The sequence below is a fragment of the Arvicanthis niloticus genome, chromosome 1, assembly GCF_011762505.2.
Source record: "Arvicanthis niloticus isolate mArvNil1 chromosome 1, mArvNil1.pat.X, whole genome shotgun sequence".
In the NCBI taxonomy this organism is placed as follows: domain Eukaryota; kingdom Metazoa; phylum Chordata; class Mammalia; order Rodentia; family Muridae; genus Arvicanthis; species Arvicanthis niloticus.
This window is the reverse complement of record NC_047658.1, coordinates 51,014,501-51,029,967: the sequence shown is the minus strand read 5'-3', so window position 1 is coordinate 51,029,967 and position 15,467 is coordinate 51,014,501. Positions and strand designations below refer to the sequence as shown.

Sequence of the window (15,467 nt, the reverse complement as noted above, 5' to 3'; positions counted from 1 at the left end):
CGGTGGTTAAGAGCACTTGCTACTCTTGCATAGGACCTAAGTTCCATTCCCAGTATGGACACGAAGGCTCACAACTGCCTGTAACTCTACCTCCAAGGGGATCCAACACCTTTGGCCTTCACAGGCACTCGCCCTCACATACACAAACCAACAGACAGAGAGACACACACACAGACATACACAAACACATACACAAACACATACACATACACAATTTAAAATGATGAAAATAAACTTAAAAAATTTAGGACTAGCCGGGCAGTGGTGGCGCATGCCTTTAATCCCAGCACTTGGGAGGCAGAGGCAGGCGGATTTCTGAGTTCGAGGCCAGGCTGGTCTACAAAGTGAGTTCCAGGACAGCCAGGACTACACAGAGAAACCCTGTCTCGAAAAACCAAAAAAAAAAAAAAATAATAATTTAGGACTAGAGAAGTATCTCACTGGGGTACTTCTTGGCTTCATCTGATATCTAGGACTAAGACTACGACTACGACTAATATCAAGAGCAACAGACACAATGAGAGACAGAGACAGTCAGTGTTTGCAAAGGCTTGACACGAAGATAATTAAGTTGCTACACAATGTATCTAAAATATTTCATTTGGCCTTAAAAATCATGTTGCCACAAAAAATTTAGTGAAATGAAAAAGTGATTAAAACATAAAGTTAGATGAGAAACGTATATAAACTTTACATAAATCTGTATATATGAACAGTAAAATCGGCAATACCACAAAACAAATTTGTGTGTGTTTGTGTGTGTATGTGTGTGTGTCTGCATACACATGTAGGCCAAAAGTCAGTAATGGGTACCTTTGTTGGTCACTCTCTAGCACAGTGTTTGAGACAGCATCGCTCAGGGCCTCTGGACTGGCTAGTCAGCCCCAGAACCCTATTTTTCACTCCCCATGCCCAGCCACCTTCCTAACATAAAGCAATTCCCAGCACCTATCAACTTCTACAGCTCAACAAACATTGTTCTAGGATGTCAAATGAGTGCCAGGGGTGGCAACGGTCCCTGGTAGCCCTGCTGCTTGAGGCAGAGGCAAGCATATAGGATCTAAGGTCATCAGCTGCAGTGAGTTTGAGGCCAGCTTGGGCTACAGGTTGTTCCTGTTGGGGGAGACAGAAAGAAAAAAACAAAGGCTGCTCTCTGAAAGAACTTTGACCTATCCTCCCTGCTGGGGAGACCAGCTCTGCATTCCTTCCAGGAAATGTCTGACATCCTGAATACTGCACATTCTAGAAACAGCAGTGTTTCTTCCACGATCACTGGGTACTGTTTGTACTGGCCGAGCTGTGTATTTGTTTTCTGCTGTTTGCTAACTATTCTGTCATTTGACTGAATCCAACAGTCTCTTAAAAAAACAAGTACAAAAGGAGGAAGGAGGGAAGGAAGGAGGAGGAAGGAAGAGCTGTCTTCTTACTAAGCTAAGCGTATTAGAGATTTAAGGAAGGCAACTCTGACAAATGAGACCACTCACTGTGAAGGGTAAAGCTGAACCCTGAACCTTCTTGGTGGTTTCTATACTCAAGCACCTTAAACATTTCTTTCTTTCTTACTTTCTTTTTTTTTCTTTTTGTGGGTCCCCTGGCAGGACCCACAGATCTACCTGCCTCTGTGTGGGTTGGAATGAGAATGACTCCCATGGGCTCACGTTTGAATATGTGGTTCCCCCATTGGAAGAACTGATGGGAGGGATGAGAATGTGTATCCAGAGGTGGGCTTAAAGGCTTCAACAGCCTCCACTATCCTCAAAGTGCTCTCTGCCCCCTTCTTGTGGCTCATGATGTGAGGGTCAGCTGCTGCTCCAGTGCCAGGGATGCCTGCTGCCTCACTGCCGCTGTGCTCCCTCCCATGATGCTCCCCGCCATGATGGGATAAACGCTTGTCCCTCTAGAGCTGTAAGCCCCAAGTAAACACTTCTTCCAGGAAGCTGCCTCAGTCATGGTGTTAGCATGCAGTAGAAAAGGAACTAAGATGCTCCGCCTCACCAGTGCTGGGCTGAAGGCATGTCCACCCTACCAGCTCTTGGGAGTTTTTATGCTAGTTTAGGTACACAAAAATTTGAAATGAGGCAATAAAGTAAGGGTATGTTGTGTATGAGAGACAGAACTCACAAATAACAAATTTAGTGTTAAATTCAGACTGGTAAATTAGCAGTATTATCTAAATATTTCAAGTTAAAATAAAATGTTTACGATATAGCAAATATTTATGATTTCACAACTTAACTTCTGGACTCGCTGTTACTATGCACTGACTAACTGCAGGACACATCTACTGTACGTCCAGCCCCAGAACAAAGCTGTGGTAAGGAGGGTTACTCTCTGGAGGGCCGACAGTCTCTTCCACTTTCCTTACTTACCTCATAAAGCATGAGCCGGATGTCAGCCTGCTGCCCTAAGCATCTTTTCAAGCTGTCTATGATCTCCAGGCAGAAAGTCTCGTTGGCGACAGCGCTGTAACGGCTGTGAACATCCACGTGCACCTGGAAGGGAGGGTGGCGCTTACGTCCAGCCTTCTCAGGCAGTTTCTGTTAAGGAGGTTGTGCTCCTCATAGGGAAACCCACTAGGCCTGGCTTTCCTTGAGCTAAAAGCATGGGGCAGATGCCGATTTGACCGCCATCATCACGGTCTGGTTTGAAACAGGCTAGGATTAAACCATTCCAACAAGACTCCTTAAGGTTTACTTGAACAATGCCAGCTTCTCAGGAAGGCAACTTACTACCCCTTCCCAAGACAATTCAGGAGTTATGATATTTATGATTTTATTAAAAATCTAAGACTTCCATTAAAAAAAAAAAAGCCAAGCTCTTTATATCTACAAACACCAAAGAGCTTTAGAGGAGAATAGCCTTGTTGAGTTGTGTACACACAAGCAGGTTAGAAGAAACACTCTCACATATATATAAAATCTTCAAAGTAAATTTACATAGCTATACATAATACATAATAAATACATAGCTAATGTATAATTATATGTACAAATTACATAATGCATAATTTTGTAATATATAAATAGCTAAAAAGCACAATAAAGTGGGCAAGTTAATATTTTATTTAATCCAACATACCTAACACATCAACATATATGTAATTCAATATAAAATGACTGAAAATGTTTTTATTTCACTCTAAATCTTGAAAATAGACATGAATTTTATATATACAGCACAACTCAATTTGGACTAGTCACATGTCAGTCAAGTGTCTAGTTCAGCAGCTACTGTCTACCACATTAGAAAGCTACTGTCTACCACATTAGACAGTAATCAAAGGCAGAGCAAACCCACTACTGTTAAGCCTGGGATGAAGACAGCCCTCACACTTGCAATTCCGCACCCAAGAGCCAGAGGCATGAGGATTACTGTAAGCTTGAGGCCAGCCTGAGCTTTGGGAGAAGGAATAAAAAAGGTGACTTCCATGTTACTGGTCAAGAATATTCAGTGACAGTCACTATGTGCTCCCTTACCTGCGTGACACCAATAGACTGCGTGCACTGTGAGGACGGCAGGCTGCCTAGGACTTTAAAGTTCTTTAAGAGCAGCAAAAACCCAGCAACTGCAGCTTTCCGGGCATCCAGCTGACTAGCTCAGGAATACACAGAGAAGTTAGCACCACAAGAATATGCAACGCAGAACAAAACAAAACCAGCTAACCTTGCACAGAAGGAATATGAAGACCATGTATGGGCAATCAAGCACAAGCCAAGCCTAACTGAATTTACAAACTCCAAATGAGGTACCAGGTGAACAGTAATGAACAGCGTGGGAATGCAGCTGACTGCATCATCTTCTCAACCTCAGGACTGGATGCACTTTCTCTGCTTGCAAGACTCCTTGGCAATCAGAAAAATCCTGAGCTAGAACCTGAATCTACCTAGTGAATAGCAAAGTAAATTACTAAGTTTTGTTGAGTCTGAATGAGTGCATTCTTCCACGAGTCCTTTGTTTATACAGGATCACAGTATTCGACCCCATAGAAACCTTCCATCCAAAAAATAACAGCTGCTGCCAGCATCGCGGTGACCAACACATGTTACACACGTTATAACATATAATCCTGTCTAGCAGACATGCTTTGGGATGAGCAATAATAAAAAATTGTCAGTTCTAGAACAGAGATTACAGCTACTTGATAGTCATTCCTCTAGACGTGTGGAAGTGTATCACAACACAGCTAGCTTGGTATCTGGGTATCCTGTCCTCTAAATATCAAATGCCTTCCACACAGCACTACATTCTTAGGAGACAGTATTAATCATTTCCAGCTTATATGAAATACTAAACAATAAAGAGGGATCAGGAGGCCCTGGATGAGCTCTAAGACCCCTCAAGAATACACTGGTGACTTAACCACAACTTTGCTGCCTACTAAAGGGAGACCCCTGAGTATATTCTTGCCTCTTTTCCCCTTGGCTTGGCATGGTGGTCAGCTCATGTTTGCAAGCTCATGAAGGTTACTCTAGTGGAAGAGTAACAGGGTCCTGGAGATCACCAACATGGATGGTAGCCTATTCCCACTGCCACATGCTGTCTGACCTTTGCTTACTTATCATGTCTAAGCCTAATTGTCCTTATGTAAATGAGAACTGTAATGCTTTGCACCTCCTGAGGTTGCCTGAGGACCTTCAGCATAATGTCTCACCTGCGGAGAGGGCTGTGCTAAATTACGGATCCACATGACTGCCCTGAAGGGACAGGGCGCCAATTATGAGGTAGCAGAGATAACTTACATCAGAAGGCTTAGCTCGCTGTGGTCTCAGGGAATCTGCCAACATACCTGGCAAACATAGCTTTCCGCAAGACGAGGATCAGGGAGTCTCTCATCGACATGCTGATCTTGAGAAGCGGCTGGAGAATGGAGCAGGTCACCTCGCATTAGCAAGGCTGCATTCTATGAATGCCATTAGCATTTGTGTGCTTTCCATATATGGTCGAGGCTGATTCTACTTAAGCATAAAGACAACCGTGCACTTTGACAGTTGAAAGTTGTTACTGTCAGGCACGGTGAGGCAGGCCTGTAATTCCAGCTGCTCAGAAGACTAGGGCAGGAGAATTACACCAATTTGAGGCCAGCCTTGACTACATAATGGGTTATTCCAGGTTAGCCTGGGCTATAGAGTGAGATCCTATTTTTTAAAAAAAAAAAAATCAATCAAACAAAGTGCTCCAAGTACCTTCACAAAACCACTGTGTGTACTAATCTCCTAAGACACTTTCAAGTACTCAACTAACATGAAAATGAACCGAAGGAAAGCAGACCTATAAAGAGGGGGACCTGGGACGATCTGTCTCCATGTGCTCTGCCTTTCAATATGAAACTGTTAGACTCAAGAAAAACAGGACTCTGACATCCATTTTTATAAAAGCTGTACCAGACTTTCCCGACTAGATAGATATAGCTCGGCCTCGGGAGCTACCTGGCATGTCAGCTGACTTACCTGTACTGCCTTGAGCAGCCCCTGCACGGTTTGGAGGGGCAGAAAGGACAAATAGTCAAAAGTCTCCGTGACTTTTGAACAGCTCTGAAGAACTAAAGGTGCATACATGATGATATCTGAAAACAAGTCTGAAAACAGAATCTATAATTAGTTGCCACACATAACTATAAGATAAGGAAGTATCTAAAGTCTATATGAGGAAAGAAATGTCAAGTGTGGGGTTTTTTATAAAAGATTTATTTATTTATTCATGTATTTATTATGTATATAGCATTCTGCCTGCATGTACGCCTACAGACCAGAAGAGGGCACCAGATCTCACTATAGATGGTTAGGAGTCACCATGTGGTGGCTGGGAATTGAACTCAGGACATCTGGAAGAGCAGCCAGTGCTCTTAACCCCTAAGCCATCTCTCCAGCCCAATGTTTTATTTATTTATTTTTTAATGTAAATCTCTACTGGCTGTACAGAATTTTCCCCCGTGTTACCAGAATATTTTATCATTTTTTTGTGACAATACAAAATAACAATTAAAATGTCTAAGAGAAGGAAACAGCTCATTACACTGATTGCACAAGTGCCATACAACCTCATTCCTCTAAGCAAAAGCAAGCCAATAAATATTTATAGAGTTTTACTTTGGCAGACATAAGGTCCTATCAGAAATATAGAAAGCATATTCTTTCCAGTATTTTAGTAATTTAATCAGAACACAAGCAAAAATATCTCAAAAGAGAAAAATAACAGAGTATCAAGTCTCTAATAATTCCAAACATGTATTACCTAACAAAGAGTAAAAACAGGATTTAAACAGGAAATGCACAAGAGGTTACTGCAAGCATCTTATTAGAGAAAGAGTAAGAATCCTTTGAGGTTCTAAGGGATTAATACTATTTAAGTGCATAAAACCCAGGACGGCAGACTCTGCACAAAGGTCCAATAAAGATAGCCAGGCCCAGAGTCAGAGGGCGAGCGGAGGTCAGTGATGGGGAAGGATCTAGAATACGAAAGGCAGTGGGAAAGGCAGCTTAGGACTAAGCACCAGGCCCATGAAATATCTGAAGCCAGGCTGGCTTCAAACTTGCAATCCTCCTGCCTAAGCATCCAGATTGCAGATGTGTATCATTACCACATCTAGTGAGAGGTGATGATTTAAAAGGACATACTCATTTCAGAGGCAGAGGTACTAATATTTGAGAATACTAATCTGGCAGCAGTGTGCGGGGCCAGAGCAGGGGGAGTGCTCCAGGGAGAGCAACATCAACTCAGACACCAGCAACAAGTTGTGACTCACAAACTGTGAGAATTAACCTCATACAAAGTATGGGATTAAAAACAAAAACAACAACCAAAAAAAAGGTCGGGCAGTGGTGGCACACGCCTTTAATCCCAGTACTTGGGAGGCAGAGGCAGGTGGATTTCTGAGTTCGAGGCCAACCTGGTCTACAGAGTGAGTTCGAGGACAGCCAGGGCTACACAGAGAAACCCTGTCTCGAAAAACCAAACCAAACCAAAACAAAAAACAAACCAAAACAAAAAAAGAATTAAAAGATGACTTTAAGTGAGGCAGTGGTGGCAGATGCCTTTAATTCCAGCAACTGGGAGGCAGAAGCAAGTGGACCTCTTGAGTCTGCAGCCAGGCTGGTGTACAGAGTGTTCCAGGACAGCCGGGACTACACAGATTAGATGCCTTCTTCTGACTTTGGAGGGCACCAAACACACACATGGTGTGCATACATATAAAGCGACAAAACCTTCACACATAAAATAAAATGAAAAAAAGAAAATGAACGTCCTCAGATACTGGACCCACTTCGCTGAGGCAGGAGGATTCCAAGTTTGAAGCCAGCCTGGCCTTAGATATTTCAGGTGCCTGGTGCTTGGTCCTAATCTAGCTTTCCCACACTGCCTTTACTATTCTGGCTAAAGAACAACCCATGGGGAGATTTGGAGAGCTGGGACTACATGGAAACCTTAGACACGTAGGGGCTGATAGGACATTTAAAGGGAAACTTAGAGCTTAGTACTTTTCAACAGAAAAAAAAGAGACTGCTGTGAAGTTAATAACCTGAGTTTCTAACCAAAGGAAGAAGAGTCTACTTGCAAGACAAGCACAGGAAAGAAAACAGTCGGAATCCCACCAGTGGGACTACAAAGCAGACCATAATAACAAAAGCCTGGGTGGGAACCTCAGTGGGCTCAGGAAGAGAGGAAGCTGTAAAACATGACAGTCAGGAGCCAGAGGGGCCGCTGACAGACCCGGCGCAGAGCCTCGGCCGGGACCCAGCAGTGTGCTCTGTACACTTTTACCCAGCCTCGGGTTGACTTCAAATTTTGTTGTAATATCACATAGAAACAAAATTTTATAATTTGATGAAGTCTATTTTTTTAATATTTCCGATTTTACATATTTTAAAAATATATCCTCTCGATTCTCCAACAGTTTCTAGCTATTCCATACTGTAACCAACATTTGATGTGGTCTTTTGGTTTTTTTCTAGAAACAGGCTCAGCCTACGTAGCCTTGGTTAGCCTGTTACTTGAACTCACAGAGATTCTCCTGCCTCAGCCTCCTAGTGCTGGGATGAAAGACATGTGACATGTGACTCCTGGCCCACGGTCACTCTTTTTAGTCTCGTGTGTTCTAACAGGTACACAACAGTATCTAGGTATTCTGTTCAGCTTTGCTTCCCCAGTGCCTAAACTGACTGTGCTAACGGCTTCACAGTATATACACATGTTAAAGGTCAGTAACTTGTCATTCTTTAAATGTGGAGATTATACCAATTAGACATCTTAAAGTTATAAGGCATAATAAAATATTAATTATTGAACTTTACGGAACCCTAAAATTTAAGGGTTAAAGAAAAGTTACCAATAAAAAAGGTGGAAAATTTGGTCATAGGCACAGTAAGAAACAAACAATTACAGTTCTGAGGACTTCACAAGGCTTAGAGGAGCCACAAAAGACCAAAGCAAAAAAGATTTAGCAAAGCTGGGGGGTAAGAAAAAGGCAATGGAGATTGGAGGTTGAAACTGGAAATCATCCTGTATCCCCTTCCATCTGATTCATCAAGGCAAGGTCTCTTAGTCAAACTTGCAGCCCATTCAAAATGGCTACTTATGCCAGCCAGTTTGCTCTGGGGATTCTGATTCCCTGTCTCCATTTCTTGAAACTGAAATTACAAATAGGCCACCCTGACCACCTATCATTTATGTGGGTTCTTAGGACCTCAACTCAAACCCCAGTAGAACATGGCAAGTGATTTAAACACTGAGCCATCTCTTGAACCCCACAGATGCCCCAGACTGAATCATTATGACATTTAAAAGGAAATATTAAGAATTCTATCTTCTTCAAGTTTATACCTAAGAAGTGACTGATGGGAGAGGATGTCCGAGTAACAACTCTGTTGAGGACCTGCTCCAGAATTTCTTGTCTGATCATCTCGTGGATCTAAAAAGAACAGAATCAACAAAGCATGCCTGGGTGACTCGGCTTGCTAGAACATCAATGCATGTTAGGCAGAACAAGAATATTCCGGTATGTATAAAACCCAAATTTTCAGACAAATCAGGATATCACACAGATCATCCTGAGAACAGAATCACAGCTCTCTCAATCTGTACCCAAATGATTTGTTAGATTTATGAAATATATATTGTATTAACCCAAACATACAGTTCTCATGAACTCTGAGGTCAGGCATCAAGGACTATTCCTACTTTAGGTATCCAGTACAGTCTACAGCTACATTTCTGACAGAATTCATACCTTTTCTTCTAAAACATAAATGAGAGTCGGGCAGTGGTGGTACACACCTTTAATCCCAGCACTTGGGAGGCAGAGGCAGGCTGATTTCTGAGTTCGAGGCCAGCCTGGTCTACAGAGTGAGTTCCAGGGCAGCCAGGGCTACACAGAGAAACCTCATCTCGAAAAACCAAAAACAAACAAACAAACAAACAAACAAAAACCCATAAATGATAGCCCATGGAAAGTTTTAGAAACAATAAGATCAAGATCTTAACCAATGTTTTCTCAGCTCCAAGTTCAGGAGGTGTACTCAAAAACTTTTAAAATTTCACTTGTATTTTACCAAAACTCTTATCTGAATCTGATTACTTCGATAGTCAATTGTTTTAGACTCACACTGCTAGTGATTTAATAGCAGTTATATATGTTCTATAGATATTTTGCTATATCTAACACCACTGAAATCAAACGGAATGTCCCATTTAAAAAAAAAGATTTAAAACAAAATCTTATCCTAAGAATGTTCTTAGCCATGTTTCTTTAATATTCTTTTTACAGGTGTGAGTGGTTTGCCTGCGTGTGTATGTATGTGTACCATGTGCAGGCATCCTGGTTCCCAAGGAGGCTAGAAGAGGACACTGGACACTCCAGAACTGGAATTACAGAGGGCTGCAGCCTCCATGGGATGCTGGGAACAGAACACAGGTTCTGCAAGATCAAGTGCTCTTACATGCTGAGCCATCTCTCCAGGACCATCATGGCTCTTCTTGATGGTCAACTTGATTTGGGTTTGGTTTGGTTTTGAGACAGGGTCTCTCTACATAGCTCTGGCTGTCCTAGAACTCAGACCAGGTTGGTCTCTCACTCGCAAAGAGCTCAAAGAGATCCTCCTGCCTCTGACTCCTGAGTGCTGGGATTAAAGGCATGGTCATCAACCATGCAAATCATCCCATGATTTTTTAGATGAGTTTGGAACACATCTGGCACTGCTGGCACATGGGGCAGCACTTGAGGAAAGACAGACTGCCCTGAACATGGACAGAAATGAGCAGCAGCCTAAAAGGCAGACAGATGGAAACAGAGACAAAGAAGGAACAAGCCACCTAGTACAAGCTTGACCTGGTGTCTGTCTGTCTCTCTCCTGTTTTGTTGACTCTTGTGCATTCTCTTTGTGTGTCTGTCTCTCCATTTTCCAGCCACTGTCAGGTGAGTGGCCTCCTCTGTCCTGCTCCTGCTGCCAAGAATGATATTCTGATCCATCTAGGCCCAAAGGCATTGAGCCAGTCAAGCACAGACAGAAACATCTGAAGTTCTGAGTCAAAAATAACTCCTCTTTTAAATTTGTTTCTCCCTGGCCCTTGTCAGAGACAAAAAGCTATTGCACTGTTTGCTAAAAGGAGAGAAAGCTATGTCCCATTTAAACTTCAGGTTCTGATTTAGTGAAAAATCCTGTCTCAAGGCAATAAAGTGGAAAACTATTAGAGGAAGACACCCAACGTTCCGTTCTGATCTCTGCACACAAGGGAAATGTATCTGCACATCACATGCATATGCCTTTCCCTCTCCCAACACAAATAAAAAGCTGAGAGTGTATTCACCAACCTGGACCTGTAAGATTTCAATACCGTCCCAAGCTGTCTCACACACTCTGCCAATGGTCAAACTTCCTCATCTGCCAAGCAACATCTTGCTCTATTTATACTATGTAGGTACTCTTTGGAAATGGTAGTCAAATGAGCCTCTTACTGCCTTAGTTAGGGTTACTATTGCTGTGATAAAACACCATAACCAAAGCAACGTGCATGGGGAGGAAAGGATTTGTTTTGCTTATGGGTCTATATCACAGCTTACCATCAAAGGAAGTCAGGAGAGGAACTCAAGCAGGGTAGAAACCTGGAGGCAGGAGCTGATGCAGAGGCCATTGAGGAGTGCTGCTTACAAGCTTGTACATTAAGGCTTGCTCAGCCTGCTTTCTTATAGAACCCAGAACCACCAGTCCAGGGGGTGACCCCAGTCACAATGGGCTAGGCTCTCCCCCATCAATCACTAATTAAGAAAATGCCTTACAGGCTTGCTTAAATTCTGACATTATGGAGGTATTTTCTCAACTGAGGCTCCATCTTCTCTGATAACTCTAGCTTGGGTCAAGTTGACATAAAACTAGCCAATATACTTACTTTAAAGGTTTCCAGTAAGATATTAGCTCCCAGCTTACATACATGCTGGTTTGTCATTTTAGAAAGACTGGAGCCAATTTCAACAGCTTTTCCATCAAGAATCTTCTTTGGGCCATAGGAATCCATCAAGATGAAACCAAATTCTATCAGACCCTGAGTTACATGATCCCAACTATGAACACTGCAAGAAAACAAAGTGTAGTTGAGAGATCTTAGTAAATACCCACCACACACTCAGTGCCATTTGTTTACTTCTTAACTCAGACCCTCTTTGCATGCACTGATATTTGACAGAATTTTTTTTTAAGATTTTATTTTATTATGTATACAGAGTTCTGTCTGTGTATATGCCTGCAGGACGGAGGAGGGCACCAGATCTCATCATACATGGTTGTGAGTCACCATGTGGTTGCTGGGAATTGAACTCAAGACCTCTGGACGGGCAGCCACCTCTCCAGCCCAACTGGGGCTTCCAAGGCCAGGCAGCCGGCTCACTGGGGGTCCCGAAGCTCTGGGCTACAGGTGTAGCTCAGTGGCGGACTGCTTATCTAGCATGTATATATATAAACACAGTTGACAGGGTGGAGTTTTGTTTATTGGTTCTTTGAGAATTTTGTATAATATATTTTGATCATATTAACCTCTTACTCCTCCACTCATTAGTTTTATTATTTTAAAACTTTTTTGTAGCACCTTTATTCTTTAAGATCGTCTCTCACTCAACCTGGAGCTCTTGGATTCAGCTACACTGGCTGGCCAGCGGGCGCCAGGGAGCTCCATCACCACCTCCCAGTGCTGGGCTCACAGGCACACACTGGCCAATCCAGACTAGAACTCAGGCCCTTAGGCTTGTATGGCAAACACTTTACCAACCAAGCCACCTCCCCAGTGGTAAAAACCAAGAATACCATAGTGTGTAGGAAAGGTATTCACTACAAAGAAAGTGTGGAATCCCAAGTATCAGGTAGTATGAAAACGGAAGTTAAATGAACATTAACTGTTAAATTTCAGAAAAACAAAGATCAGACAGTTGTAAAAGTTTCTATAAAGAAAAAAAGTTAACAGGTTATCTACAGTAACACAAAACTCAGATAATCATCACTTTCCACCAGCAATTCTAGGTGAAAGAGACAATGAAAAATGTCCATAAACTTAACACTTCTTCAACTAGTAGAACAAAATAAAAATTTCAGATATTAAAAAACTCAGTTTATGCCGGGCAGTGGTGGCACACACCTTTAATCCCAGCACTTGGGAGGCAGAGACAGGTGGATTTCTGAGTTTGAAGCTAGCCTGGTCTACAGAGTGAGTTCCAGGACAGGCAGGGCTACACAGAGAAACTCTGTCTCAAAAAACAAAACAAAACAAAACAAAACAACCAAACAAACAAAAAAAAAAAACAAAAAAAACCCAAAAAAACTCAGTTTATCATCTACAAACTGTATCAGAAAGAATTACTGCAAGAATTACATATTTATGACATTTTTCTTCCCCTAGGAGAAAGGTATGTGCTTCAATGGAGGTGAGCAAAGAGACAGTAAACTTATCATGAAATCCAAGTAAGTCTGCTAACAGAGTCAACAGGAGGTGGGGCTGGAGGGCCCAGTGGCAGACCACAGCGCCCTGGGTTTAATCTCCAGCTCAGCACACAAGGAAGCAAAGAAAAAGAGAAAGGAAGGGAAAGGAACCAAGTGCTCCCTGAGTTTCTCATCACAGAGGATGGGTTCCAGCCCTCCATTGGCTATAGCTCAGAGGATTGCCTCTAATTGGCAAGCAGGCAAGCTGTAAGGTGAAAATTTTACTTGCATATAGATTTTTTTTTTCTAGTACATTAATGCTTTACATTTCAAAACACTACAGGGAAACACAGCCTGAAAAACCACTAAATATGGCAAACTGTGGAAGGACACAATACTTGAGTCTGCTACCTCATCTGCTCCCCTGTGACTTAGGTCACAAGCGTAAGTTGGTATGCTTGAAGCATTAATTACATGGTTCTTGCCAGGGTTTACACATTCTGCCCCTTCCCCATAATTCAGCAGTTTAGAAATGCCCTTTTGAAAATACTTAAGCTTGCTGCTCAGGTAAAGTCCAGGATCTATTATAGTTTTATATGAAGAACATAAACTATCCCAGTGCTCAGAGCACAAAGCCAAACACATTTTAACTCTGTCCCATCTTATTATCCCCACAGGGCCTATTGCTCTGGGTGCACAGCTTTCTCATACAAAGGGTTTTTAAGAAATATATTATGTTAGAGCAGAAATGCCTCTGTCTAGTGCCTGTCTCCACACTAATAGGGAAATAGATGTCTAAATAAGATTTTACCAAAATACAACAAGTTGAGGTACCCGAAAAACAATCATGTAATATATGTTATTTTGAGGTTAATTAACTGATTGGAGAAACCATGTATAACTAAGCAGACAATAATTTAGGGAGATTATAATGATGTCATCCACATCTTTCCCTGCTAAAGTCTGGCTCCATCTGGTAGCAAGAACCTATTCTGCTAGATTATAGCTCAAGGTGTTCCTAGATCCCATGGCTGGTGCAGATTTCAGGAAGGTGAGCAGAGCGCCCATTTCCTGGTTATTCGTCGCCTGAGTCTTTGATCTAACTTGGAGATTCAACTGAGAGAATACAGGAAAGACACCATTAACTTAAAAAAAAAAAGAAAAGGAAGTTAGGAAGGAAGAAAGAAAGAGAGAGAAAGAGAGAGAGAGAGAGAAAGAGAGAGAGAGAAAGAGAGAGAAAGGAAGAAAGGAAACAAAACTAGATACAGCTGGATAGAATGGCATGCACCTGAACTCAAAAAGCAGACACAGGATTGTCAGAAGCTCAAGGCCAGCCAGGGCTACACAATGAGCCTCTGTCTCAAACACTCCAAGCCAACATATCCAGATACAGAACAGATAAGACATTTCAGAGCTGTTTAATGGGTAGAACGCACTGAGACAAGGACTCTCTAATTGGCATCTTGTGCTGAGATCACACCAGACTCTGAGTCAGAATTCCAACACATGGAAAAGATGGACTTTAAATTAGGGCTTGAAATATAAAACTTTATGGTTTCAAAGACAAAAAAAAATTCCATAATAAAGATTGTTACAACTAATATTTATCCTAAAATTAAAAAAACAAAACAAACAAAAATCCACGTTAGCCACTGATGTTTCCCTTGTAGTTTTAAATAATTTCCCTAAAATTGTTAAGTCAATAAATAATTTACTTTCAACTTCCCAGTCACAGACTTCAATGGTCAAAGTAAATACAGTTTGGTATTTTTGCTGATTTTTGTTTTGTTGTTTTTTTGTTTTTCTAGACAGGGCCTTTTTGTGTCGCCTTGGCTGTCCTGGAACTTACTCTGTAGACCAGGCTGGCCTCAAACTCAGAGATCTGCCTGCCTCTGCCTCCTGAGTTATTAAAGGTGTGGTCGTCAACCTGATACTGCTAACAGTATTTTCACTCACATAATAAGACAATAAAGACTTCATCTAACAGAGTAGCAGTATCAAGGAAAAAAAGACAATGTTTTATATTCTTGTTATACAGCAGGTATCTAGGAAATTAGCCCAGAGACGGAAAGTTGTTGGTTTTTTTTCTTTAATATTGAAACATTTTCTTCCACCGATGTGAAAGGCTGAAGCTTCAATCTTGCAGTCATTAGCTACAGCCCTCAGTGTTGTCTTAGCAGTCCTAAGCATGGCTCCACCCCGCTTTCTCTAACCCGGACCCTCAAATACGTTTAGAATACGGTTCATCAGCTCACCTATTCTTCACCACTTCTAAGATCATGGTTGAAACACAAGTTCTCTGAGGGACGAGAGTCTGAAGAAACTTTGAGCCTTGGAGGAGCTGAAGATCCTTAAAACTTTTTACAACAGAAGTCTTTAAAAGATCAAACACCTAATATAATTGAAGAAATAAGAAAATGAGCCAATCACACACAATCTCATGGCAGCTGTTTAAAGAGCTTCAGATGCTACAAAAGCTGTGAGCTCCAGCGGGAACTCAGAAGAGCTAAAGACAGGCCTTTCTGTACGAGAAAAGAGCTAAACATCAAGGTAAACGCTTCCCTGCCAGTC

At 41.9% G+C, this 15,467-nt stretch overlaps 1 protein-coding gene across 5 annotated transcripts in view; it reads right to left on the bottom strand.

Annotated features, from left to right (window-relative positions):
- Positions 1–15,467, bottom strand: part of Fanci (FA complementation group I) — a 59,373-nt gene that overhangs the window by 22,852 nt on the left and 21,054 nt on the right. For all 5 annotated transcript variants that reach the window (XR_013111180.1, XM_034502512.2, XM_076936239.1 and 2 more), the window contains 7 exons: positions 15,152–15,288; positions 11,380–11,560; positions 8,818–8,905; positions 5,448–5,575; positions 4,787–4,857; positions 3,477–3,591; positions 2,370–2,492 (listed from right to left, as the gene is read on the bottom strand). Coding sequence is in view for 4 of the 5 variants with exons in the window: in XM_034502512.2 (XP_034358403.1) it covers positions 2,370–2,492; positions 3,477–3,591; positions 4,787–4,857; positions 5,448–5,575; positions 8,818–8,905; positions 11,380–11,560; positions 15,152–15,288 (843 nt within the window). In the remaining variant the exon portion in view is untranslated. The remainder of the gene's footprint in view (positions 1–2,369; positions 2,493–3,476; positions 3,592–4,786; positions 4,858–5,447; positions 5,576–8,817; positions 8,906–11,379; positions 11,561–15,151; positions 15,289–15,467) is intronic.